At 43.2% G+C, this 24,433-nt stretch overlaps 1 protein-coding gene across 3 annotated transcripts in view; it reads left to right on the top strand.

Annotated features, from left to right (window-relative positions):
- Window positions 1–24,433, top strand: part of LOC148024578 (S-adenosyl-L-methionine-dependent methyltransferases superfamily protein) — a 160,105-nt gene that overhangs the window by 19,209 nt on the left and 116,463 nt on the right. Inside the window, exon 3 of one of the 3 annotated variants that reach the window (XM_087694200.1) lies at window positions 13,427–13,502. The exons of the other annotated variants lie outside the window; for them this stretch is intronic. Within the exon in view, the coding sequence (XP_087550326.1) occupies window positions 13,427–13,502 (76 nt within the window). The remainder of the gene's footprint in view (window positions 1–13,426; window positions 13,503–24,433) is intronic. 3 annotated transcript variants of the gene reach the window in all.

Here is a 24,433-nt window from a genome sequence, read left to right as displayed (position 1 = left end):
CTTTATACAGCAGATCTTCATCGTCCACTGTCTCTTTCTCTCTCTTCTCTCTCTGCGTTCTCTCTCTCTCAGTCCTACGCTTCCGCACCGCTGCACTCTGACAGGAAGGTGCTTGTGGAGCCGATTCACCAGCACTTTGGAAAAGATTTTATACATTGAGCTCATCAAAGAAATTGGTCTCCACTGTTGCAACATTGATGGCGAAGGAACCTTTGGAAGCAATTTGATAAGGCCTTCTTTCAAGAGGAAGGCATGACCCCTGTTTCCCAAACCTGCTCAAACATAGCTGCCAATGGCTTCACCAGTTGGGTAGCTGAGTTCTCAAAGAATTCATCGGTGAGACCATCCCAGCCAGGGCTCTTATCCTTCGGCAGGTGTAACAAAACATCCATAACCTCCTTCTCACAAATATCTGCCTCCAAAGTAGCTTGCATATCAAGTGGAATCTGATGGCGGACCAGATCATAGAAGACTGAATGTGCATGCGTGACCTGGTCAGAAGGCGACGGAGAAGAACCAAGAAGATCGAGAAAATAGTTCTTGCACATAATGACAATGGCGTGCGGATCAGTGACCTTGCGGCCTTCTGAATCCTAGAGTCTGGTCATATTTTTGTGCACATGAGAAGCATGCAAGGCGTGAAAGAACTTATGAGTCTGACCAGCACTATCTTGCAAATTGTCAGTCAAATTATGCAATTTGGCCTGCTGATAGGATTTCAACTGAAATTCTTTAATAAGATCAGCCAAACGCTGTGCCAGGGACAGTAGAAATTCATCATCCGGGGTGTCCACCATTAGCAAACGAACCAAAGCCAGTAAGTCCTCTGCTGCATGTCGGCGCCGTCGACAAAGAGAGGCATGATGGATCCCATACTGGCGAGCAACCCGTCGCACATTAGAGAGCAGCCGTTCAAAAGAAACTGTGCCCTCAGAGGCAAAGTCCAATAAAAATCTCTCAATCAATTGCTGCATATAGCCCTGGAAGATTGAATGCTTCAAATAAGACGAGTTGAAACGTAAAGGGAGTCTAACCAGCAACTACAGAAAAGGTGCAATGGGTTGTGCCAGTATCTCAAGTTGGAGAGGGAAATGGTCCGACAAGGCATATTGCTGGAAGACTTGCATTTCCAGCATCTCAGGAAGAAAATCATCATCTTGCATGATGTACATTCAGTCCAACCGCGACTATGTAGATGCATACTGTGCGGAATGGAAAGTAAACCGTGGAGATGAAGGTTGTAACTAAGACCATAGATCTTGCTTAAGTGCCGCAAGAGCAAAGGCATTCCACACCTGACTTTTCGGAAATCCCCCATTAAGAAACCCCTTCTGCCAAGTCACATCTTGTTTCTCTCTCTCTCTCTCTCTCACTTCTTCTATCATAGCTCTTACTTCCACTCGTGTGTTTCCACTCCGGGCTTAGTCTCTTCAACTGGTATTAGAGCCAACCATTCAAGAAGCTTCTTTATTCTTTGCTTTAGCTCGATTGAAAGCTTCAACTCAAGGTTTTATGGTAGTCATTGTTTCTTTCTCTTGACGTATGTATTGAGTCTTTTCTTCTTCCGGCTTGTTTCAGCTTGCTCTGCTCTTGTAGAGAGCTTCCCAAGGCTTAGTTGAGCCTTGTTGAGTGCTTATTGAGCCGACGAGTAGCCATTTTATCCATTTTGAGTGGATACAAAGCATGCTGTAGATGTCTTGGACAGCTTTGATAGCTTGATAGCACTATAATATTTTGGTCATTACTTTTGCATATGGTATCAGATTTAAGCGTTCTATAGCTAGAAACGAAGATTATGACGAGCTACAAATTTGGGTGTGCACAGAGTTGATTTTGTGCAGTTTTTTGTTCTTTATTTCACATAGAACAGAATTGTTTTGGTTTGATAGCAAATAGTAGATGCCATAATGCATGTCGATGCTTCGGGGATGCTATCTTGTTGCTTGGATGATATGGTTATGATTTTGGGACTGATTTGGGTTGGAAATAGTTGAGATTTCATTGTCATTTTAGTATTATAACAATAGGGCAATGAGCATTTATCAGTGAGAAGCTTATGCCTAATGCTTATTGATACTTTATGGGATACTCAGTGGATGTACTACTACTTCGATTGTTATGTATACTTCCTGGTATGCTATGGCATGCTTTTGAGTTGAGATTTGAGCTTCATTACATTGATGTTGGCTGTGGTTGCATATCTTGGTGGCTTTAGTGGCTTATGTAGTTACAGGCTTGAAGTACATGTTGGATTTTATGCTTTTGGATGCATGCTCTATGGATCTTGGATGTTTGGATGTCATTCAAATGGTATCTTGAGCTTTACTTGCTCATTTGGCATTTGAGTGTTGCTTCAATGGAAGCTATTCGGCTTTATGCATTGAGCCACATTGGCACTTGGATGTACTAGAGAGCATTTGGTTTATGCAGTTGAGCTTGAGCTTATTATAGTGAGGCAGTGGGACTCATTGTGACATATACATACTCTCTTGATATTTATCGGATGTAGTTACCCTATTGTGGGCTGATTTGATCTCTTGGCTTGGACCTGGAACGTATGTTTGTCAAGGTGTTGTTATTGGTATTTATATGCTTTTGGGTTATGTATTGAGCTTTTACTCAATGGGTTATGCATCTGGTAGTTCTCTTTATTTACCCTTGAGACCTACCTTGTGCATGGCGTCTATGCCTATTGCATGTATGGTTCTTGATACATTGCAGTTGTGACAGTCTTCAATGCCGGTTGTTCTTGGCTTCTTCCTTCTTGGTTGTTCACAGTTGGTTGTTGGCATATTGCTACAGTTTATTACAGCAGCCTGTCATTTCAATTTTATGCATCCTATTTGAGGGCATCAGATGGACTTGACCATCTTTTGTTTACAATACAGACAACTCATTACTTTGGCAGTATCTCCTATTTCCCACTTGATTTAGTAGTGGTTTTGGGGTGATTTGCAAGGCATTACAGTAGCCCATCTTGCCCTTCTTTATACTTGCTTGGTCTCATTATGGCTAGTGGTTTTCACGAAAGTGCTATCTTCAATATTAAAAAACTGGATGGGATCAATTACAACTAGATCTTCAATATTAAAAAACTGGATGGGATCAATTACAACTATTGGAAGACCTAGATATGGTAGGTTTTAGTGTAGAAATTGCAGGTTAGACAAGTAAAAAATGGGAGTGCTAAACCTGAAAACATTGCGGCTAAGGATTGGGATGAATTGGATCAGGTATGCAAATACACAATCATTTTATCACTCTCTAAGTAAGTTTACTATAATGAAGTAATTGGAAATCGGATTGCATATGAGCTTTGGACACAGTTTAAGAATCTTTATGACAAGTATAGTCTTGTATCTCAAATGTGTTGGCTGAAATAGTTGATAGACCTCCGCATGAAGGAAGGGGCTTCTATGTCTATACACTTGAATGAGTTTTACTCCATTATCAGCCATTTAGCTTCATTGGAGACTGAGCTCAAGGGTACTTTGCATACTTTGTCTCTTCTTGGTACTCTACTTGAGTCGTGGGACCCTTTTTGTACGGCTCTCTGTGCTAAGGATGGGCTAAAATTGCAAGATAATGAGAGTGTCCTCTTGACAGAAGAGGTGAATAGAAAGAATGTGGATGCTTTCTATATATCACATGCATTGACTGTGCGAGGCTAGCATGATGGAAATGGCCATGATAGAGACTCTAATAGGACTTACTCAAGGACACATGGATAGTCGTGCAGTAAGTCGTGGGGTCATAAGGCTGGTCTTATTTGTCATTATTGTGGGAAAGCAAGTCATATTCGGTCACAGTGCTATAGAATGCATGAAGACAAGTGCAAGGAAAAGTGAAAGGGTAAAGTGTAGGACAAGCATGATGATTGCAACATTGTGCCTAGCAAGTCTAGTGTCAAGATTGAGGAGATTAATGTAGTCTAGCTTGATATATCTAATGATCTTATCTTGGCAGTTTTTCTTTGGATGCTTCACAGCTGACTGATGCTTTGTCAAGATATACTCAGTGTTGGTTGATAGATTTAGGAGGTTTCTTTCATGTGACCTCTCATAGAGAAGTGGTTTTACTCCTATCGTAGTATGATTGGATTAGTATGTTTGGGTAATGACCTGGCATTGGAGATAGTTGGTATTGGTAATGTTCAGTTGTATTTTGGTTTAGACAGTATGTTCACTCTTCATGATGTACATCATATACCGGCTCTCATGAAGAGCCTTATCTCTGCTAGCACATTGGATGATGTAGGTTATGTTGGGATGTAAAGGTCCTTTATTTACCTCCGTGTATTTTACACGTGTATTATGTTGTATATGTGAATGCACCCTTACGGGCCCTAAGTATAAATACATTTTATTCTTTGTGTACCAACACATTGTTGGTACACCCAAATCAGCTCGTACTCTCTCTGACTCTCACTCTCACTCACCTGCTCACTTCTCTGCTGCAAAACTTCACGCTTCCGCTACCCGTGCACTCCAACAACTGGTATCAGAGCTGAGGTTAAGGTGCTCGCGCTCCTTGGAGTCCGTGTGAGACATCTTCAGTGTTTGCTCGCACGAAATACACAGGTCGTTTTTGACCTGGCAGCTCACAGGAGTGGTCGTGTCTGACCAGCAGGCTCACATAGGTCGTGTTTGACCAGCGACAGCTCACAGGAGTGCATGCGACAGTCTCTCAGCAGGTGACAGGTTAGTTCGTTGCTTCTCCAGCCGGCGACAGCTCGTGCAGCAGGCGACAGGGCTCGTTCGTCATTTTCAGACAGGCGAGTGCAGGCGATGACCAGGCGACTGTAGGTGACAACTCACGAAAGTAGGCGATGACCAGGCGAGGGCAGCGACTGCAGGCGACAGCTCGCGCAAGGCTACGTGGCATCTGACGGGCAGCGCAAGGTCAACGGCTGTAGATTCGACACATTTTTTTCTTCCAAAAATCTTTTAAATTTTTTCTAAGGTTTACTGCAAGCAGCCCCTTTGCCACTGACAGAAGTTCGCGCGCGCAAGCACAGTTCTCAGATTTGGGCAAATTTGAACCTGGAAATTTGGGGCTTTTCCCAGATTTGATGCTGTTTATGCTTGACAGTGACATCTGTGTCAGAAATTGCAGACATTGTGCGCCTTGACCTCAATTAATTTGGGGATTTTTCCAAATTTGTTGAAATTTTGCTCATCCGAGTAAAATTTCTTGGCATTGGACCAAGAAAAATTGGGGCTTTTCATGTACTGATGTAATTTTGCTCAGCTGAGTCAGTTTGGCTAACATTTGCGCACTTTTGGACCTGGAAATTTGGAATTTTGTGCAGAATTTGATAAATTTCTGCATTATTTGCCTGTGCAGTGGCTGATTTATGTAAGAACAGTAGAGGATTATTGCTGGTTATGCAAGAACAGTAGTGTATTTGCTGATTTAGCTTGTGCTCTTGCAGTTCAGTGCATTTACACTTGTACTTGTGATAAAAATGGCTGCAACTTCTTCCAGTTCTGACATTAAAAGTTTGATGGAAATCAAGCGATTTGATGGTTAGGGCTTTGATCTTTGGAAAGATCGTATGCAGGGCATACTGTTCTTAAAGGATTGTGAGGATGCTTTGCAAATGGATAAACCCGCACAAATGTCTGAGGCGGATTGGGCCAGAGTCAACAAAAGGCTGTGGCTTATATAAAGATGGGTGTCACTGATGACATTTTGACAGACATTAAGGGTTTAGACACTGGTCATGCAATATGGGAGAAGTTGAAAACTACCTATGAGATCACCACACCTGTTAATCAGGTGCATTTAATGCGCAAGTTGGTGAATATGCGGCTGGATGAGTCCAAGCTTGCAGCTGAGCACTTGAGTGCATTTACTGGCATTTTAAATCAGCTGAAGGATGCAAGTTTGGATTTTGATGATAAGTTGAGGGCGATTTTTTTGATCTTGACATTGTCTGACTCTTGGGAGACTTTGGTTGTTTCTCTCAGTAATAACCCCAATCTCACATATGATGGTGTGAGGGGTTCGATCTTGAATGAAGAAATTAGACGTAAGTCTAGTGGAGAAGGCAGCAACTCAACTTATAATGTTAGAGGCAGGGCTGAAAAGAAAAATGCAAATGCTGGACAGAGAAGCAGGAGCAAGAGCAAAGGAAAAGAAAAGAGTGATGTTACATGCTATCAGTGTGGTCGGAAGGGCCACAAGAAGCTTGATTGCAGGTATTACAAGAAGGAACAAGAGAGAAAGAAGAATGCAAGAGACAAAAAGAAGAAAGAGGAAAAGACAGATGCATCTGAGGCAGGCAAAGGCAAGGAAAAGGCCAATGTGGCCTCCAGTGTTGTCATAGAGGAGCTCTCGGATGCAGAGGCTGATGTATTATGTGCAGTGGATTATGATGCCCTTGTATGTCACATGCAGGATATGCAGATCACCAAGGCTGATGTGATTGATACACTTTTGTCAGTTGATGATGGTGTCACTCAGACTTGGATTGTAGACTCTGGTGCCTCTTTCCATGTGACTCCATGCTTAGAGTGCTTTGCTACTTTTGATGCAGGCTGTTATGGCAAGGTTTACCTTGGAAATAATCATGCTTGCAGCATTGATGGGATTGGCACCATACACTTGTCTTTGGATAATGGGCAAGAACTTGTGTTGAAAGATGTCAGATATGTGCCTGGCATCAAGAAGAGTTTACTATCTGTTGGACAGCTTGACTTGCATGGTTACACCACACTGTTTGGTGGTGGTTTGTGGAAATTAAGAAGGGGTTCCATGCTGATTGCTAAAGGAACCAAGAAGGGCACTTTGTATTGTCTGCACTGTAAAGCTTTGAATGGCAAGTTTCTTGCAGTTGCTGAAATTGGCTGTCATTTGGAGTTATGGCATAAGAGATTAGGCCATATGAGCCAGAAAGGACTTGATGTCCTTACCTCTTTGAAGAGGGTTGATGGAAAAGACTCTAAACTTGATTTTTGTAATGACTGTCAGTTTGGAAAGCAAATGAAAAATTCCTTTTACTCTGGTGTCTCCCGTAAGTCAAATGTCTTGGACTTAGTGCATTCTGATGTATGTAGCATGCCTTTGAAATCGCTGGGTGGTGCTGCATACTTTGCCTCTTTTATTGATGATTGTTCCAGGAAGATTTGGGTTTATTTGTTGAAAAAGAAAAGTGAAGTGTTTGCTGTTTTTAAAACTTTTCATGCATTCGTGACCACTCAGATAGGTAGAAAGTTGAAATGCTTGAGAACTGATAATGGGGGTGAGTTCACGTCTAATGAATTTAAGTCCTTTTGTGACTTGCATGGGATCAAGAGGGAGCTTACAGCCCCTGACAGCCCTTCTTCAAATGGTGTGGCTGAAAGATACAATAGGACTCTATGTGAGAGAGTGCGGTGTATGCTGTCCACTGCTAGTCTCCCTCATGAATTTTGGGGAGAGGCACTTAAAACCGCGGTTCACATTTGCAACCGCTCTCCAAACAGGTCTTTAAATAATGGCATCCCTGAGGAGGTTTGGTCTGGCAAACCGGCCTCATATGACCATTTACGAATATTTGGCTGTGATGCTTTTGTGCATGTTAGAGATGAGCTGAGGAATAAACTTGACCCGAAATCCACCAAAGGCATTTTCATGGGCTATGGTGATGAGGGTGAATTTGGCTATAGAGTGTGGCTATCTCAGTCCAAGAAAATTGTTCGCAGCCGTAATGTTGTGTTTAATGAGGCAAAGTTGCTGAAAAGTACTTTAGCCTCTGATGAAGACATGAAAAAGGTCAAATTTCAGAATTCGCAGCCACCTATTACTTCAAATGATGAGCCTCATGGTGCTGTACCATAGGCTGAAATTGATGATCAGCCGGTTATCTTTGAGCCAGATGATGATGGACAGCAAATAGAAGCACAGGGAGGTCATGGACAGCAAGATAGACTTGCTGATTATGAAAATGCAGGTACTGGAAATGAAAATGAAGGTGCTGTACAGCATGAACAGCATGCTGAAAATGGCTTACAGCAGCCAATAAATGCTGAAAATAACATGCCTCCAGATGTAGATCCGATTCTTGAGAATGCAGATCATTGGGTACGCAGGTCTACACGCCTAAGAAGGCAGCCACATAGGTATGACCCCTCTTTGCATTATGTGATGCTCACTGATGAGGGTGAGCCTCTGACATATAAAGAGGCTAAGTCATGCAAATTCAGCAATAAGTGGGAGCTAGCTATGCAGGAAGAGATTAAATCTCTGTATGCTAATGATACTTGGGATCTTGTGTCGTTGCCCAAAGGAAGAAAGCCTCTTCCAAACAAATGGGTTTACAAAGTAAAGACAGTTGATGGAAAACCCAAGTACAAGGCAAGATTGGTTGCCAAAGGGTATGGACAGAAGGAAGGGATTGACTTCCAAGAGGTCTTCTCACCTGTCGTGAAGATGACCACACTAGGTGTGCTTTTTGCTCTCACTGCTGTATTGGATTTAGAGCTGTACCAAATGGATGTGAAAACAACTTTTCTGCATGGTGACATTGATGAGGAGATCTACATGAAACAGCCCGAGGGTTTTGTAGTTCCTGGAAAAGAGCAGTTGGTGTGTAAACTAAAACGCAGCTTATATGGGCTGAAAGAAGCACCACGGCAGTGGTACAAAAAGTTTGACACTTTTATGCTCTCTCATGGGTTTACACGCAGCCATGCAAATCATTGTTTGTATATGAAAAAGGATACAGATGGCAGCCCTATCATACTTGTTTTATATGTGGATGATATGTTGCTAGTTGGGAAGAGAAAGACTATCTTGGATGCCCTCAAAGATCAGCTGAAATCAGATTTTTCCATGAAAGATTTGGGGAATGCAGAGCATATATTGGGCATGAGGATTCGTAGGGATAGAACGCAGAAATTGTTGTTCTTATCTCAAGAAAAGTACATTGAAAAGGTCCTGGACAGATTTAACATGGCTGAAGCTAAGCCTCTCGGAGTACCCTTACCTCCATACCTTAAGCTTAGTAAAGCCAACAGCCCAAAAGATGACATGGAAGCCAATGCTATGAAGGGAGTCCCTTATGCATCAGCTTGTGGCTCTCTTATGTATGCTATGGTGGCTACTCGTCCAGACATTGCTCATGCAGTGGGAGTTGTGAGCAGGTTTATGTCAAATCCTGGCAAACCACATTGGGAGGCTGTCAAGTGTATTCTTAGATATCTGAAGGGTACACAAAGAAAGTGTATTTGCTATGGGCGGGGTGCACTTAATCTGCCGGGTTATTGTGATGCAGACATGGCAGGTGACTTAGACACTCGCAGGTCCACTAGCGGGTATGTCTTTACAGTTGCTGGAGGGGCCGTCTCTTGGTGCTCCAGGTTGCAAAACATCGTAGCACTGAGTACTACTGAAGCTGAATACATATCAGCTATCAGCTACTAAAGCTTCTAAGGAAGCTATATGGTTGAGCAGACTCGCAGAGGATCTCGGCATGTCTATGAGTACTCCAGTGTTGGGATGTGATAGCCAGAGTGCTGTGTATCTGGCTAAAAATGCCATGTATCATTCACGCACAAAGGATATTGATGTGCGATATCACTTTATCAGACAGATTCTGGAGGATGGTCTAATCACATTGACCAAGATCAAAACACAGGACAATCCTGCAGATGTTCTCACTAAAAGTCTAGGCAAGGCTCAGCATGAGCATTGCATACGACTAGTGGGAGTTGGTTAAAGGTTCACTCCGGACCTTTAAGTGGGAGGTTGTTGGGATGTAAAGGTCCTTTATTCACCTCCGTGTATTTTACACGTGTATTATGTTGTACATGTGAATGCACCCTTACGGGCCCTAAGTATAAATACATTTTATTCTTTGTGTACCAACACATTGTTGGTACACCCAAATCAGCTCGTACTCTCTCTGACTCTGACTCTCACTCACCTGCTCACTTCTTTGTTGCAAATCTTCACGCTTCTGCTACCCGTGCACTCCAACAGGTTATGTTGTCTCTTTTGGTGATTTCTCATGGAAGATTATCATCGAGAATCTTGTTATTGCACGTGGTGCTAAATCTAGTACCCTGTGTTGAGCTAAAATATGCATTATCTGTTGATTAGCTTCTTAAACAGCTCCAAAACACACTAAAAATGCTCTTTTAGAGTAAAACGGGAAGCGGTTCGAGAGAGTTCAATGGAAACCCTAAAACGGGGAGCGGTTCGAGAGAGTTTAGTGGAAACCCTAATTTTTGGGGCGCCCTTCCACATCTATAAATAGATAGGTTGCCCCTATTCAGCAATCATCCTTGTTTGTAGGTTACACTAGCCCACACACCCTCTGCTGCTGTTGGCGCCCAGTTTTCAGTTTGCAGCCCACCTCCATCTGTTGTCCAGCCATCATCGACTGCAGCCACATCATCTTCAGCCTGTCCATTGCTGTAGGCGACAGCTCTCAGCTGCTGGCTACTGCTCCAGACTGTCCCAGACTGCTGTTCAGCCTGCTGTCCATCATCCCTAGGGTTAGCCAACCTGCATTTTCAGCATTGCAGGCGCCTTGACACTCTCAGACACTGTTTCAGTTTGCTGTTTACAGCAGACTGTGCACGGTTTCCAGCCCTTGATCGGTGGTACATTGTTGCGTTTACCAGTTTCTAGCCTCCAGGCTGCTGTGTTTTGGTGACCAGCTTGCTGCCATTCACTATTCAGCACTCCTACACTCCGACTGGTGGTCACAGACTTGGGATTCGTCTTCGGTGGACGTCACACTCCGATATTGCTCTACCCTTGAACACACTGTACACTCTTACATTCATTTACAGCATTCATTCACTTCAGAGTTGTGTTCTGTCTCTCCCTTCTTCTGTTTGTGTTTGAGTTTTGAGTTTTGCGTTTAGGGTTTGAGTTTTGCCCTCTATGTCTGTGTTTGTCTCTTTGTGTTTCTGTCGTGGTCATACACTTGTGTGTCCTCAGTGCAAACCCTAGCAGTTTCCTTCACACCCTCTATCCTTTGCTTATATCTGGGTCAATTAACCATGTTTTGGCTATGGCTACAACTCCATATGTATCTCTTTGGTATCATCGCCTTGGGCACATGTCTTTGAAAGGAATGGAAATTCTTACCAATTTGCAGTATCTTCTGTCCCTAGGCTATAAGTGTTTTGAGTGTTGTGATTATTGTCTATATGGCAGGTAGACACGTAGTACACATAAGAAGTTTGGCATTAAGTGCATGGATAAGCCTTTGGCTCTTGTTCATTCGGATGTATGTGGTCCCATGCCCTATCAGTCACTAGGTGGTGCGAAGTACTTTGTCACATCAATTGATGATTACTCATATAAGGTCTGGGCTTACCCTATTAAGCAGAAATCGGATATCTTATCTACCTTTCATCGTTGGCTTACTCTTGTTGAGAACCGGTTTGGATATAGGCTGAAATGCCTAATATTTGATAATGGGGGTGAGTATGTCTCAAAAACTTTTAAAAAATTTTGTGATGAGGGGGGTATTAAGTGTTATTTGATCGCCCCTTACACCCCTTCCCATAATAGTATCATCGAATGCATGAACAGGATGATTCAGGAGAGCCAATAGGCTTACTATAGTACTTTTGGGCAACTACTATGGTACAGTTGATTAACTAGTCCCCTTGCATTGCTATTGATTGCTAGGTTGCAAAGAAAGTATGGATTGGAAATCCTCCATCATATGCTTATTTGTGTGTCTTTGGTTGTGAGGCATTTTGCCATGTTTCCAAGGACAAGTGCAATAAGCTGGATCCTAAGTTTGTAAAATGTATCTTTCTTGGTTAGAGGAATGCAGGTGAGGTGGGCTATTGCCTATGGGATGCACAGGATGGCAAGGTTATTCACAGCCATTATGTCATTTTCCATGACGAAAAAGATGCATAACCAGCATGAGCACGTGGTCGAGGTATGCAAGGTGATCTTTTAAGAGAAGCCTCTTGCTCCCTTATAGCTAGCTAGATAGCTTGCAGCAGTTGATTGTCTAGTGGCCTAGGCCCCGTCTGTTTTGCAGGATCAGTCTACTTTGAGATGCTCTACTAGAGCTAGAAGTCCTCTTGCTGAGCCCTTTACGACCTCTATGGATTATGCTAGGGTGATAGATGTAGGTTAGCCTCTCTCTTATGATAAGGCCATGCATAGAGATGATAGTCACTCATGGGACAGGGCTATGCAGTCGGAGTTTGACTCCTTACAGTCTAACCATATGTGGGATTTGGCTCCTTTGCCTAGTGCCAAGAAGGCACTGCCATGCAAGTGGGTATATAAGCTGAAAAGTATCCCTTGATGCCCAAAGCCTGCTTATAAGGCCAGATTGGTAGCTAAGGGTTTCAAGCAGGAATATGGTGTTGGCTTCGTTGAAGTCTTTTCTTTTGTGGTCAAAAGGAGGACCCTACTCTTGGTACTAGCATTGGCTGCTCAGCTAAATCTGGCCCTTTATCAAATGTATGTAAAGATGACTTTTTTATGGGGACTTGCATGATGAGATTTATATGCAGCAACCTGAGGGCTTTGAAGAGAAAGGTAGGGAACACCTAATGTGTAAGTTGAGAAAGAGCCTTTATGGCCGTAAGTAGGCACCTAGGGAATGGTACCACAAGTTTGATACTTTTTTGCATTCACAGGGATATAATTGTAGTGTTATGGATTCATGTTTATATACAAAGAAGGCTTGTGATGGCAGCCTTATGATTTTGGTACTCTTATGTGGATGACATGGTTATTGCTGGGAGAGCTCATGATGAGTTGGATGCCTTGAAATCTTATCTCAAGAAGAGCTTTGAGATGAAGGACATGGGATATGCCTCGCATACTCTTGGGATGCGCATCAATCCCAGTGCCATTGTTAACAAACTGTTATTCAGTCGCAGTAGCCCAACAATATCAATAGCAGTCCATTGTAATCAGTGCAGCTAGCAGTGCCATTGTTTCCAGCAGCAGATGTCACCCTTTCAGCCCGGCATCATGAGACCATCTGCATTTTGCAGCCCAGCAGCAGCACCAGGCAAAATTGGGCACCCAGAGTCTAGTGCACACTGCTCATGGTTTGGAGCTGGATGTTGGCTTTCAATAATCGATAGAAATTTGTCATTAGAGCAGCTATTGTGGGGTATGTTATTGCATAATGTTTTGGTTGTGGGTCTCTTAAGCAAATGAAAGGTGAGTTGGAAAATATGTGATGAATACACGCTAGTTGTGAGTCAACATGTGGTCAATGGGATGTAGGGTTGGAGGAACTAGTGGTGTGAGAAGTAAATGTGATTGAGACCGTGGTAGAAATGGATATGGAGAAACGATAAAGGGTGGTGCAGGATAAGGGCCGTGTAACTTGTGCTTGTTGACCTTTGTCAAATATTAAAGATTTGGGAAGAAAGGGAGGGAGGCTAGAAGAGGGAGGGAGGGAGGGAGGATGGTGACCATTATGTTGTCTTACTTGCAGCTACTACAAATATCGAGGCTACTAGTTTTTGGAATTTTTCTTTCGATGGAACCAAACTAACAGCCTCAGTGCATTCGTATGTATACTGTGCCTGCTAGATACATGGTTGTGAGAACTTAAACAAAGTTGGTGTTTTCCTCTTTTATTCCGAGGTCTCTCATTTGGTATGATGTTTGTATTGCGTATAGTTGCTCTATCTTAAAATTATGTTATTTGCCATGAAGAAATAAATAATCTTAAAAAAAAACCGTATGTCGCTAGTTGACTCATTAAGGAATGGGAAAGGATAATATGAAAATTTCTACAATAGTAGGTACTCATCAACATGTAGGGTAGACAACCTTGTATGCAAAGAAGTATAGTGGCCACATGAACACCATGATGAATGTATGTTAGTCAACGTTTTGAATGTTTTACAACATGTTTATCAATATTCGGCATGTGCATGTGTTGCACACATACACATCCACGTACATGCATGCATGCACACACACACACACACATACACACAATACTATACATGCATGTATGCATTTGTGTACATGGATGGGGGGAGATGTACCTATGTGAGAGAGAGAGAGAGAGAGAGAGAGAGAGAGAGAGAGAGAGAGAGAGAGTGTGTGTGCATGTGTGTGTGTTAATGGATAAGGGTAATTTTGCCTAGGGGTCTTGGCAAGGGTAGAGCTTGGTGGAAATTTACAATGATGGTGGGTTGGCTCATTACAACCCCTTCTAAATGCAAAGACTTTATTTGGAGAATGTTGGTGGGTGGTGTTGTAGGGTTTTGACTTGCCTAGTTGCTTGATTCATATGCTATCTCTTGTCTTGAGTTTGGTATTGATTTGTCAAAAGCTTTATGTGTTTGAATGACTAGGGAACACAATTTTGCGGGATTTGTGCAGCTAAATATAGTGGTGGTTTTCCACTTTCTATGCTTTTGGGGATGTTGGCATAATTGGGCTGTCCATAATAGTTCCATTTTTGATTATTGTTTTGGCATGCATAGCCATATTGGTTGTTTGTAGGATCTCCTTTAGTGGTGGCATTCATTTATGGAAAGCTCTATGCATTTGAAGGACTAGAAATGCTAAATTTACATGATCCATGTAACCAAATAAAGTGAAGGTTTTTCACTCTCTACACTTCAAGGAATGTTGGCTTAATTGGATTATCTGTAATCCTTTCATTTTTGATTCCCTTTCTGGTGTGCATAGCCAAATTGGTTGTTTGCAAGGTCTCCTTTAGTGGCAATTAAGCACCATCAAGTATGTGAGTCTTCTTATGAAGGATAATCTGATTACATGGTGTGCTATCGTTGCTTCAGCTGCTTTGTGCGATACGTAGTGATGATGGGACTCTTATACATTCTTTGTAATTAATATAATTACCTAGCGAGAGAGAGAGAGAGAGAGAGAGAGAGAGAGAGAGTATATTAACGTCTCTAAAAGGCCAATGTGGCCTATGAGACCAAAGCAATACATACAATGATGGTGTGTTTCTCATGTGGAACGAAAAAAAGATGAAAAACATGCCTATAAGACTGAAAAAAAAAGAAATAGTGTCCTATAAAAGGGAAACATGTCAATGATCTAAAAGTGAGAGTAGAAAAAGGAAAACTCTCCATCAATGATATGTCTGTTCTCTAAGGAGGTGTATCTCTCCATGGCTGAGGCGTCTCGGCATCTGTCTCCTGTGGCGCTCAATGATGGCTTTAATTTGTCTGTGGTGTGGATGTCTAGGCCTTCGTCCGGGTGGACGTGGGTGCCTAGACCGGCTAAGTGCCACTGCTCTATCCAAAGGGACACCTACAGAAGATGAGGTCCAATGATGATGTACTCCTGTAGGTTGTGTGGCAGTAGTAGTGGTATTTGCCATACTCTGTCGTGTATCAGTGAAAAAGTCAGTGACTGCTCTCTGTCTATGTGAGCCGAGCTGTGGGGGCCTCCTACTTCGTAGAATTGTTGCTCTACTTCTCTGGAGCTCCAAGAGGAAGAATCCCAAGCATCTCTGATTCTCAAACTGCATGATCCGTCTCAGGGGTCCAAAACCCTCTCGAAATAGACAATGGTATCTACCTCGTATGTCATAATATACAGTGCATCGGCAGATGTAGTGTCCTCTGTCTCTGGCTCTCTGTCGCATAGTGGGCATATGCGTTCTTTTGTCTGTATACCCTCCCATTTGCCTGTCTCAATCCTCAGGTGGTGGGATGAGGTGCGGTTTTGACCAATAACTGTGCGTAGTCCATGAGGCAGCTGTGTGTCCATGTAATTGGATCGAGTGTTGAAACCATCCTCAGATACCTGAAGGAAGTGGGTCTGGTAGTGTGCCATCCTCGTGCCATGGGGGGAGGGGGGTTGGCGGATCCAGGCCTTCTCCGTATCTAACTTCAGTATGTGTGCTCTCATCACATGGTTTAGCTCTGATTGGCTTAGGTCAAGTGTAGGGCAATCCAGGCTATAGTCAAAGGGGGGTAGTTTGTCAATCTGCAGCCCATGTAGACTCATCCATGTACTCATTTGAGCATACCAACAATGTCTGTCACCATCTGCTGCTAGTTGTCTAGAAAAGGCCAGGGCTAGCCGTGGGTATCTATCTTGGGGGAGCTCCCATAGTCTATGTATGAAAGTCACTACCTGGACCAAGGTCTCAGCCACCATGGGTGATGCTCCCAACTTAGCTCTGATAATCTCATGTGGGGTCGAGCTCTTCGCTCGTATCATACGTGAGATCATCATGACCAGTGGTCTTTCCATATGCTCCCACCCGTCATAGTATTCCTTCTTTGGTCCATCCTAGTCTCCCAAAGGCTGTCTCATGTGAAAGAGACTCGGACCCCAAATAGCTGCCCCATATAGGAGTGCGGGTGTAACCAAGGTGTCAAAAAGCCACAATTGGTGCGCGGCTCATGAAATTGTATGTGAGCACATTGCGTCTCCAATGCACCTAAGGCTGCATATGCTTTTGCCAAACGAGCCTGTGATGTCTCTCTCCAAGAGAACTGTGGTCCCTTCAATGTGACCCCCAAATAGACATACTGCCTAACCATCTCCATTGGCTCTCCATCAAAAGTAAATTGGTGCTCAGCTCTTGTCACCCAAGCAGCTGAAGTGTTAAATACCATAACTTTAGTTTTCCCAAGGTTCACCTTAAGATCTCTATCTCTGCAAAAAGCTGATAATGCATCCAAGTGTCTATTTAGTCCCTCAGGTGAGTCGGATATAAGTATAATATCATCGGCATAAAGCAGTAATGGTACAAGCACTCCAGCTAGGCTGGCTCCGGCCCCACCAATCCTGTCCACATATTCTGAAATTTCATCTATATACAGCCCAAATAGTGTCGGTGAAAGTGGACAGCCTTGTTTCACCCCAATGGTGCTATTGACTGTATCTAAGATGCCCTCAGGTGTTCGTACTCTGCCCATCATTGTCTCATACAAGGCATAGATACTCCACTGTATCTTTACAGGCACATCAATGTTTTGCATTCTTCTCATGAGTCTAGCACGTGGCACTGTGTCAAAGGCCTTGCGAAAGTCCACAAAACGGCAGTAGATCTTTTTCTTGAATGCCTTGCCTTCTTCAATGATTGCACTCAATGTAAAGATATGGTCTAGAGTTGTATATCCCCTCCTGAAGCCAGCCTGGCCTTTTGATCTCAGGCCATGCATCTCGGCCCATTCAATCGATGCTTGTTCCACGATAGAGCCATATATCTTGGCCAGCATGTGTCCAATCATGATAGTTCGGTAGTTACTAGGTAGCGCGGGGTCTCCACTCTTAAAGAGCAACACAATAATATGATCTGACCAACATGTTGGAAATCCCTCACAAACTGCCCTATTAAAGATGTGAGCCATCGTTGGTGCCAAAATATCACAGGCATGTGCAAAGTGTTCAGCCACTAAACCATCATGATCTTGGGCTTTTTCATTTTTCAGTTTCCATATGGCATTCCTCACTTTTTTTTCTGTGAAAAATCTGCAATTTGTTGGTCTTGAGGTTGAGGGGAGTGGCATAGGCTCTTGGCCAGGAACATCATAGAGTGTGCAAGCATATCCATGCCAATCATCCGGTCTAGTAATCTGTAGGGGTGGCTGGTTCTCATGCATCTTTTTCCATGCTCTATTGCTGTCCTGCCCCAAGAACATGGAATACATTTCTATTTCTAGTCTACTCAGGTATTCCCGCTTCTTTTTGCGTACCAATCGTCTGAAGAGTGTTCGAGCATGCTTATGTGTACATATGCCAAGTGCCATCTCTCGCTGGAAACGTGCTCATGTCTCTTTGCACTCATCATCATACCAACCATTTTGTGGGGCATTACCTTGTGGAGGTTTATCTGATGGTGTAGTGTGTGGGAAAGCGTATGCTGCTGAAGTGTGTATTATCTCGGTCAATTGTCTTGTAAACTCATCCAGAGAGGCCTGTGTGTCTAGCTCCCTCAATGCATCTCGCTGAGTAGTGTTTATGTGTGAGGTCACTTCCACAAAATCATAGCGTGGTAATTTTGGTATGTGTGGCTGTGCTTCGTGTATATGCCCATATTGCATTGTGAAAGCTAGAATAGCACGGTTTGCTACTAATCCAATTGGTCTGTCTGAGATTTCAAAGCTTTTTATGTCAAGTAGCAAGTTGGGTGATCCAATCAAATAGTCCACTATGCTTGACCCTTTCTTGTTATTCCAACATGTGAAACCATTAGATCTTGGCCATTGTGGCAGTCGGTTAAGGATGGCCAAACCATGTGCACTTCCCAATGCCAGTAGGTGTGTTCCATATTCTGTTATCTCTCTATCTTGGGCTGATCTAACTAATCCCACTTCATCTAATGCAATATCTTTGAACATCTCATCACTAGTGTCAAAGAAAGCAGATTGGTTGCTTCCTGTGCGTGCATTAAAGTCTCCTGCTAGTAGAACATTCCCAATGCTCATGTATCTCATTATGTCCTCATATAGTGGTGTAAACGTGGATGCCTCTTTAGGGGCAAACTTAGAGTATGCAGGGGGAAAATAGCATATGGCAATATACATGTCTCGAGTTCTGCTTGTACATAACCTGATCCACATGTATCTTGCCTCTACATCTCTATGTACCACTTGGACTATATCTCGGAGCTCTTCTCTAAATAGAATTGCCACACCTCTTGATCCCCTCATCCCTCCAGGCCACCTAGGCTGGGGGCGATATACACTCCCATCTATATCCATATACATCAGGTAGACGGTTGTCTTTACATTGATGTGTCTCAGTATACATAGCAATGTCTATCCCTTTGAAAGTATCCTCAAAATAACCTGCATCTGTCTTAAGGGAGCCATTACAATTCCACAGTGTGAACTTTAGGGTCTCATAGGCCGCGCACCATCATGCTGTCCTTTTCTCTGTGGTGATGACTCTTCCATCTCTGTAGACAGTCCATTTACTTGCTTTCCGTGCCTCTAGAACACGTGGCATATTTTCCCTCCTGTGGGATAACTAGGTTGGGGCGAGGTCTTCATCTAGGTAGATCTTTTCTCCTTTGAGAGCGATCCTCTTGGAGAGGAAGGCTTTCTTTTTTTCCAAGTCTCCAAACTTCAAGATGAGGACTTTTGTTTTTGTGTCAGCTTTCCCGACTCGCCAGGCCCCAATGATGGGTACATTTGTAGCCCCAATTTTGGTGGCAAGAGCTGTAGCATCTTCAATTGGGGGGACTTTTCTCATCTAGTCCAACCACTCTTACGTGGAGTGCGCGTGCCTATCTTTTTGCCTCTTCTTCCAAGGTGGCATTCATAACTTCCACTTTGTTGCCATGCATTCCTTTGTTCTTTTTTTGCCACATCTATCCATTCTGCATTTTCTTTGACGGTATTCTCAACATTCTCCATTTTCTTTTGGGTGCCTTCCACCACACTTGCATAGGTATGCATATCATTTTTTAAAACATCCATTTCTTTTTGTAGTTCTGGTGTGATTTGTGGTTCCTTTTGTGCGTCCAGTTTCTTTTTGCATTCCTCTAGTTCTTCTTGTAGATTAGAGATCATTGAGTCTTTCTCTGCTATGTGTGCATCCAATGTTTGTTGCATCTCCTTTTTTAGTTCTTCCATCATTTCAGCTCGAACCCGCTCTTGTATATCCTTTTCCATTTCCTTCCTCATGGTACGCATTTCAGCACAGAGTATGATCAACATCTCCTCATATAGTGTTTCATTAATTTTGGAGAGAGAGAGAGAGAGAGAGAGGAGGTTGGCTATGAGGCCAAAGTTGGCCTATGAGACATAACTATGTATAATGATGATCATTACTAAATATCAACGTGTGACAAAGTAAAATGTGATGAGTGATGGTGATATATAGTGCAAAGAGAGACTATAAGTGGTATACAAGAGAGGATACTAGGGATATAATTGAGGGATAAGGGGGGGGGGGGGATACAATGAATGTGGAGTTGCTTATATCTAGCTTTGTGTAGCTGGGTATGGAGACACAATAGTCACTAGCTCCACCCAGTTAAGATTGGTGAAGTATGTCATACATCTTTGAGGAGATAATATAGGGATAATATTTGGTATGATCTCCTATCTCTACCACATATTGGTCATGGCATTGATGAACCTCCCTCATCTCTCTCTAATGTAACCTCTATGCCTGGTACCCTTGCTTTTGTGGTCGGCATGCTGCTTTGATCTCCTTGGTTCTCTGGACTGTCACCACTCTTTGTGTACTTATTATAATTCAGTGGTCACTCCTTGGAAGAAACCAGTGAGCTATGATTGCCTGCCTTCCCTCTATGTAGTGCCATCTTGTAGTTATGATGCATGAAGCCTCTGAATCTCAACCAAGAAGTGACCTAAGTGGCGTCGGTCTAATGGCTCCACAACTAATCTGAGAGAGGTGTCCACCTTGAAGAGTGTGGGGTATCTAGCTCAGACCGTACTATAGGCTTTACATCTGCATACATAGTGCTCTTCACTATCCATCTCCTCTTGACACAATCTACAAAGATTTACTTGGCTTCGGGAATACGAGCTACTCTTAGTATCTCGATCTTGAGTTGATGAGATAAAACCTTGAGCTGGCCAATTTTTACGTGCATCTCAGTGGCATGTACACATCCAAGTAACTAGGTTTCACAATAAAACCATCTACTATGGCCCTCATGGTCTTTGTAATATGACATCATCATGGAAAGGGGCTGTTGAGGTGAGATCAATGTGTGCTATATGTGTAGCTGATAAAGATCGTGTTGCATAACCGAGTTTCTCTTTGACTGAGAAAGCTGTATGGATAGGGAGTCAAGCTAGTACAAGAAGGCATGGAGATGGTATATGTTGATCCCATATCTTGTGAGCCACTGCTTGACTTGCATATAGCATAAAGTCTCACGTACACACACACACACACACACACACACACACACACACACACACACACACACACACACAAAGCGATTAGAACTCTCTCTGAAAAATATATACATCAGACCATCTGGTCAGCATTCTCACTAAATCTCTTACATTCTGTTACATCAGACCATGAGGTCCTCCAAGAAAGTGGCAAAAGACTATCAGGACTTCAACACAAAGAGACAATCACACTGCTGGTGTAGAGCGAACAATAGCTAGCCAGGGAGCAGCAATGTCAGGAAGAACGAGGTCAGCTGATATCATAGAAGAAATCTGCCATAGCACTAAACCTCGAATATGGGCCACATGACCATGGATGCCCGAGACCGAATAAAAAATAAAGGCATTCCGAGTATGCCAGATATGCTACAAGGCAGTCCATCTCAGGAACTAGAAGAGGTAGGAATAATCAGAATGCAAATCAGTTTGCAAAGAAGGCATGGAGGGCAGCTTTCCCATAATCCATGAATGGGCTGTTATGCGTAGTTGAGTCGCCAAGAGACACACGTGAGAAATAAAACACCAGATCTGTCACGCAATTGGACAAGAGGCAAAAAGAGAGTTCTAAACCGACCTAATGGCTTGATGTAAAATATTTACTTAATTTAATTATCTTCACGAAAAAGAGAGAGAGAGAGCAATTAACATCTACAACAGCCCAAATCGGCCTATGAGACCAAAATGTTACATCTGAAAATTCAAGGAATTTTCCAAGTCCCAAAATAGCTGACATCTAATTCTATAACTATTTGAATGAAAAATAAACACTGAACAATACATAGGTGATGAGTACAAATTGATGTCTAAGCTTGATACATTGTGGAACTACTTAGGAAGCACTCTCATCTTAGGATATTTCTCATGGGCCTTGTCTAGCATAGAGAGCTTGAAGTGGTGAGGTATGGTCCCCCCGTGACGGTCCAATATCCTCTGTATTTGTGGATGATACCTCCTTGTTGGGCGTGGACTAGCTAGACATGGGCGGCGGGCTCTGTGTCTATCCGTGGCTGTCTAAGGTGGTCCCCCATGGTGGGGTTGTCGGTCATGAATCAGGGAGGGCTTCATGGTGGAGGGAGTAGTTGATGCTCTATAGGACTCCATAAGTGCATGTTGGTATGTGGCTCTATGCCTTTGCTAATGGGTCTGTAAGAGATACTCTTTGTGGCGGTGTAACTCTAGCAAGAAGAGCCCGAAACATCTCAGATCTGGGACATCCCTAACCCTTGATAGTGGCTCAAATCCCTCTCTGAACAAGAATTGGAAGCGCCCTTGGATCTCGTAGTACATCGGGCATCTGCATAAGTAGTGCTCCTTTATCTTTGGCTCAAGCTAACAAAGTTGGCAAATTGTGTCCTTTGGGGGGAGGGAGTGTGTGCCATATCTACCTATCTCAATCCCGAGCTCGTGGAGAATGTATGGAATTGCACAATGGCACATTGCACACCATGAGACATGTAGCATCTATGTATCTTGGGCAGACAATAAAGCCATTAGGTGTCACGGACATGCCATAATCAAGTGTACAGATTAATTCTTGTTTATGCCATATGAATCCACATCCCATGCGAATGCACTCTTAACAAGACATCCTTGATCCAACCTTGCAAACCCATCCTTGCCATGTTATCATAGAGCCTTTTAGAAGATATACCATGTTATCGCTTGCATCATCGATGATGTCGTCATGGAACAATCTAGAAGATCTTTAGTTGCCCTCCAACACCTATAAAAGGAGGGGCTCACCATAGAGCTCCTCAGTCTTGCCAATGTCAGTCTTGGGAGCTCAAGGAGTTGAGACCTCCAAGTAAGTAACTTCGAGTTCCAGTCCTAGTTCTTGTCTAGTCGTGGTATCTAGTTTTGTCTTGTCTTCCATTATATTCCTGTTGTCTTGTCACCTTGTAATCTCGTAGTATGAGATCTTGTCTAGTACCTTCTTGTATCTTGTTTATCCCCATTGAGGGAGATCTTGTAATTCGGATATATTGTATCCATACCTACGGTCCTGGCTTATGGGGTCCTTCATGTCCTATCGAGTCCTGCTGACTATACCTATGGTCCGAGTTGTGGGATTTTTTGTATCTTGTTAAGTTATCATTGTATCTTATGTCCCTACGTAGAATTATCTTGTAATAAGTGTTGGGATAGAAAGGCCCGGTAACCTCCATGTATATAGTACACACACATTGTACATGTGAACGCATCCTTTACGTGCCCTAAGTATAAATACATTTTATTCGTTGTGTACTGACACATTGTCCGTACACTCTTATCGTCTCAAACTCTCTCAAGCCGTCACACTCACTGGTTCACTCCTGCTCGACCTCCATCACTCTCTGCTGTGTCCCCCTCCAGTTCCAACAACTGGTATCAGAGCTTAAGGTTCTGTGTACGCTTCCCAACTCGAATGCGACCTTCAGCAGGCAATCGACAGGTAGAGTCGACTGGTAGTAGACGTGCAGACAAGACCACGCGGCACTAGGCAGCGGGCGTGGATTAGGCGCCTGCTACTGTGTGCGGTTAATACGTGCAGGTGACGACTGGAACGTCGTGACGTGCAGGTGACCTCTGCGGGCGGTTTGCGTGATGGCCGACAAGTAGGCGGCGCCGGCGGGCAAGCGTCGGTCAGATGTGATAGGGTCGCGTGACGGTTCGCGACGTGGATAGGCGGGCGACGTGACGCGACCGGGGTCAATGGACCCCCCTGTTAGTTCCTTCGTTTTTAAAAAAAAAACAAATCAAATTTTTCTCTAATCCCCTCATTACCACTTGCCTTGGCGGGTGTTCACACACCAGAGGCACAGTTTCAAAATCTATGCAAATCGGGCCACAGAATTTGGGGCTTTTCCCAAATTTTGCATCATTCATGCTTGTGAGTGACTTTTGAGTCAGAAATTGCAGACATCGCGAGTGGTGACCTCAATTAAATTGGGGATTTTGCAAATTTTATCGAAATTTTACTTTTTCAAGTAAAACTTCTTGACATTGGATCCCAGAAAATTGGGGCTTTTCATGTATTGGAAAAGCTTTACTCAGCTGGGTCAGATTGATTGACATTCATGCAATTTTGGACTTGAAATTTTGGGGATTTGTGCAGAATTTGGTAATTTTCTGCATCTTTTGCCCGTGCAGTGGCTGGTTAATGTACAAACAGCAGAGATTTATTTCTGGTTGAGGAAAAAGCAGCAGGTACTTTGCTGGTTCAGCTTGTGCTTTCGCAGATTAGTGCATTTACTCTTGTGTTCATGATAAAATGGCTGCAAATGCTTCCAGTTCAGACATCAAGAGTTTGATGGAGATCAAACGGTTTGATGGTCATGGCTTTGACCTTTGGAAAGACCGTATGTAGGGCATTTTGTTCGTGAAGGATTGTGAGGATGCTTTGCAGGAAGATAAATCCGCACTAATGTCTGATGCAGATTGGGCCAGAGTGAATAAAAAGGCTGTGGCTTACATAAAGATTTGTGTCACTGATGACATTTTGACAGACATTAAGGGTTTAGACATAGGTTATGCAATATGGGAGAAGCTGAAGACTACTTATGAAATCACCACACCTGTTAATTAGGTGCATTTAATGCGCAAGTTGGTGAATATGCGACTGGATGAGTCAAAGCCTG

Source organism: Lygodium microphyllum, chromosome 15 (assembly GCF_053477565.2).
Source record: "Lygodium microphyllum isolate KBCC chromosome 15, Lygodium_microphyllum_v1.1.10, whole genome shotgun sequence".
Lineage (NCBI taxonomy): Eukaryota > Viridiplantae > Streptophyta > Polypodiopsida > Schizaeales > Lygodiaceae > Lygodium > Lygodium microphyllum.
The sequence above is the reverse complement of the archived record's forward strand: the minus strand, read 5'-3'. Positions and strand labels throughout refer to the sequence as shown.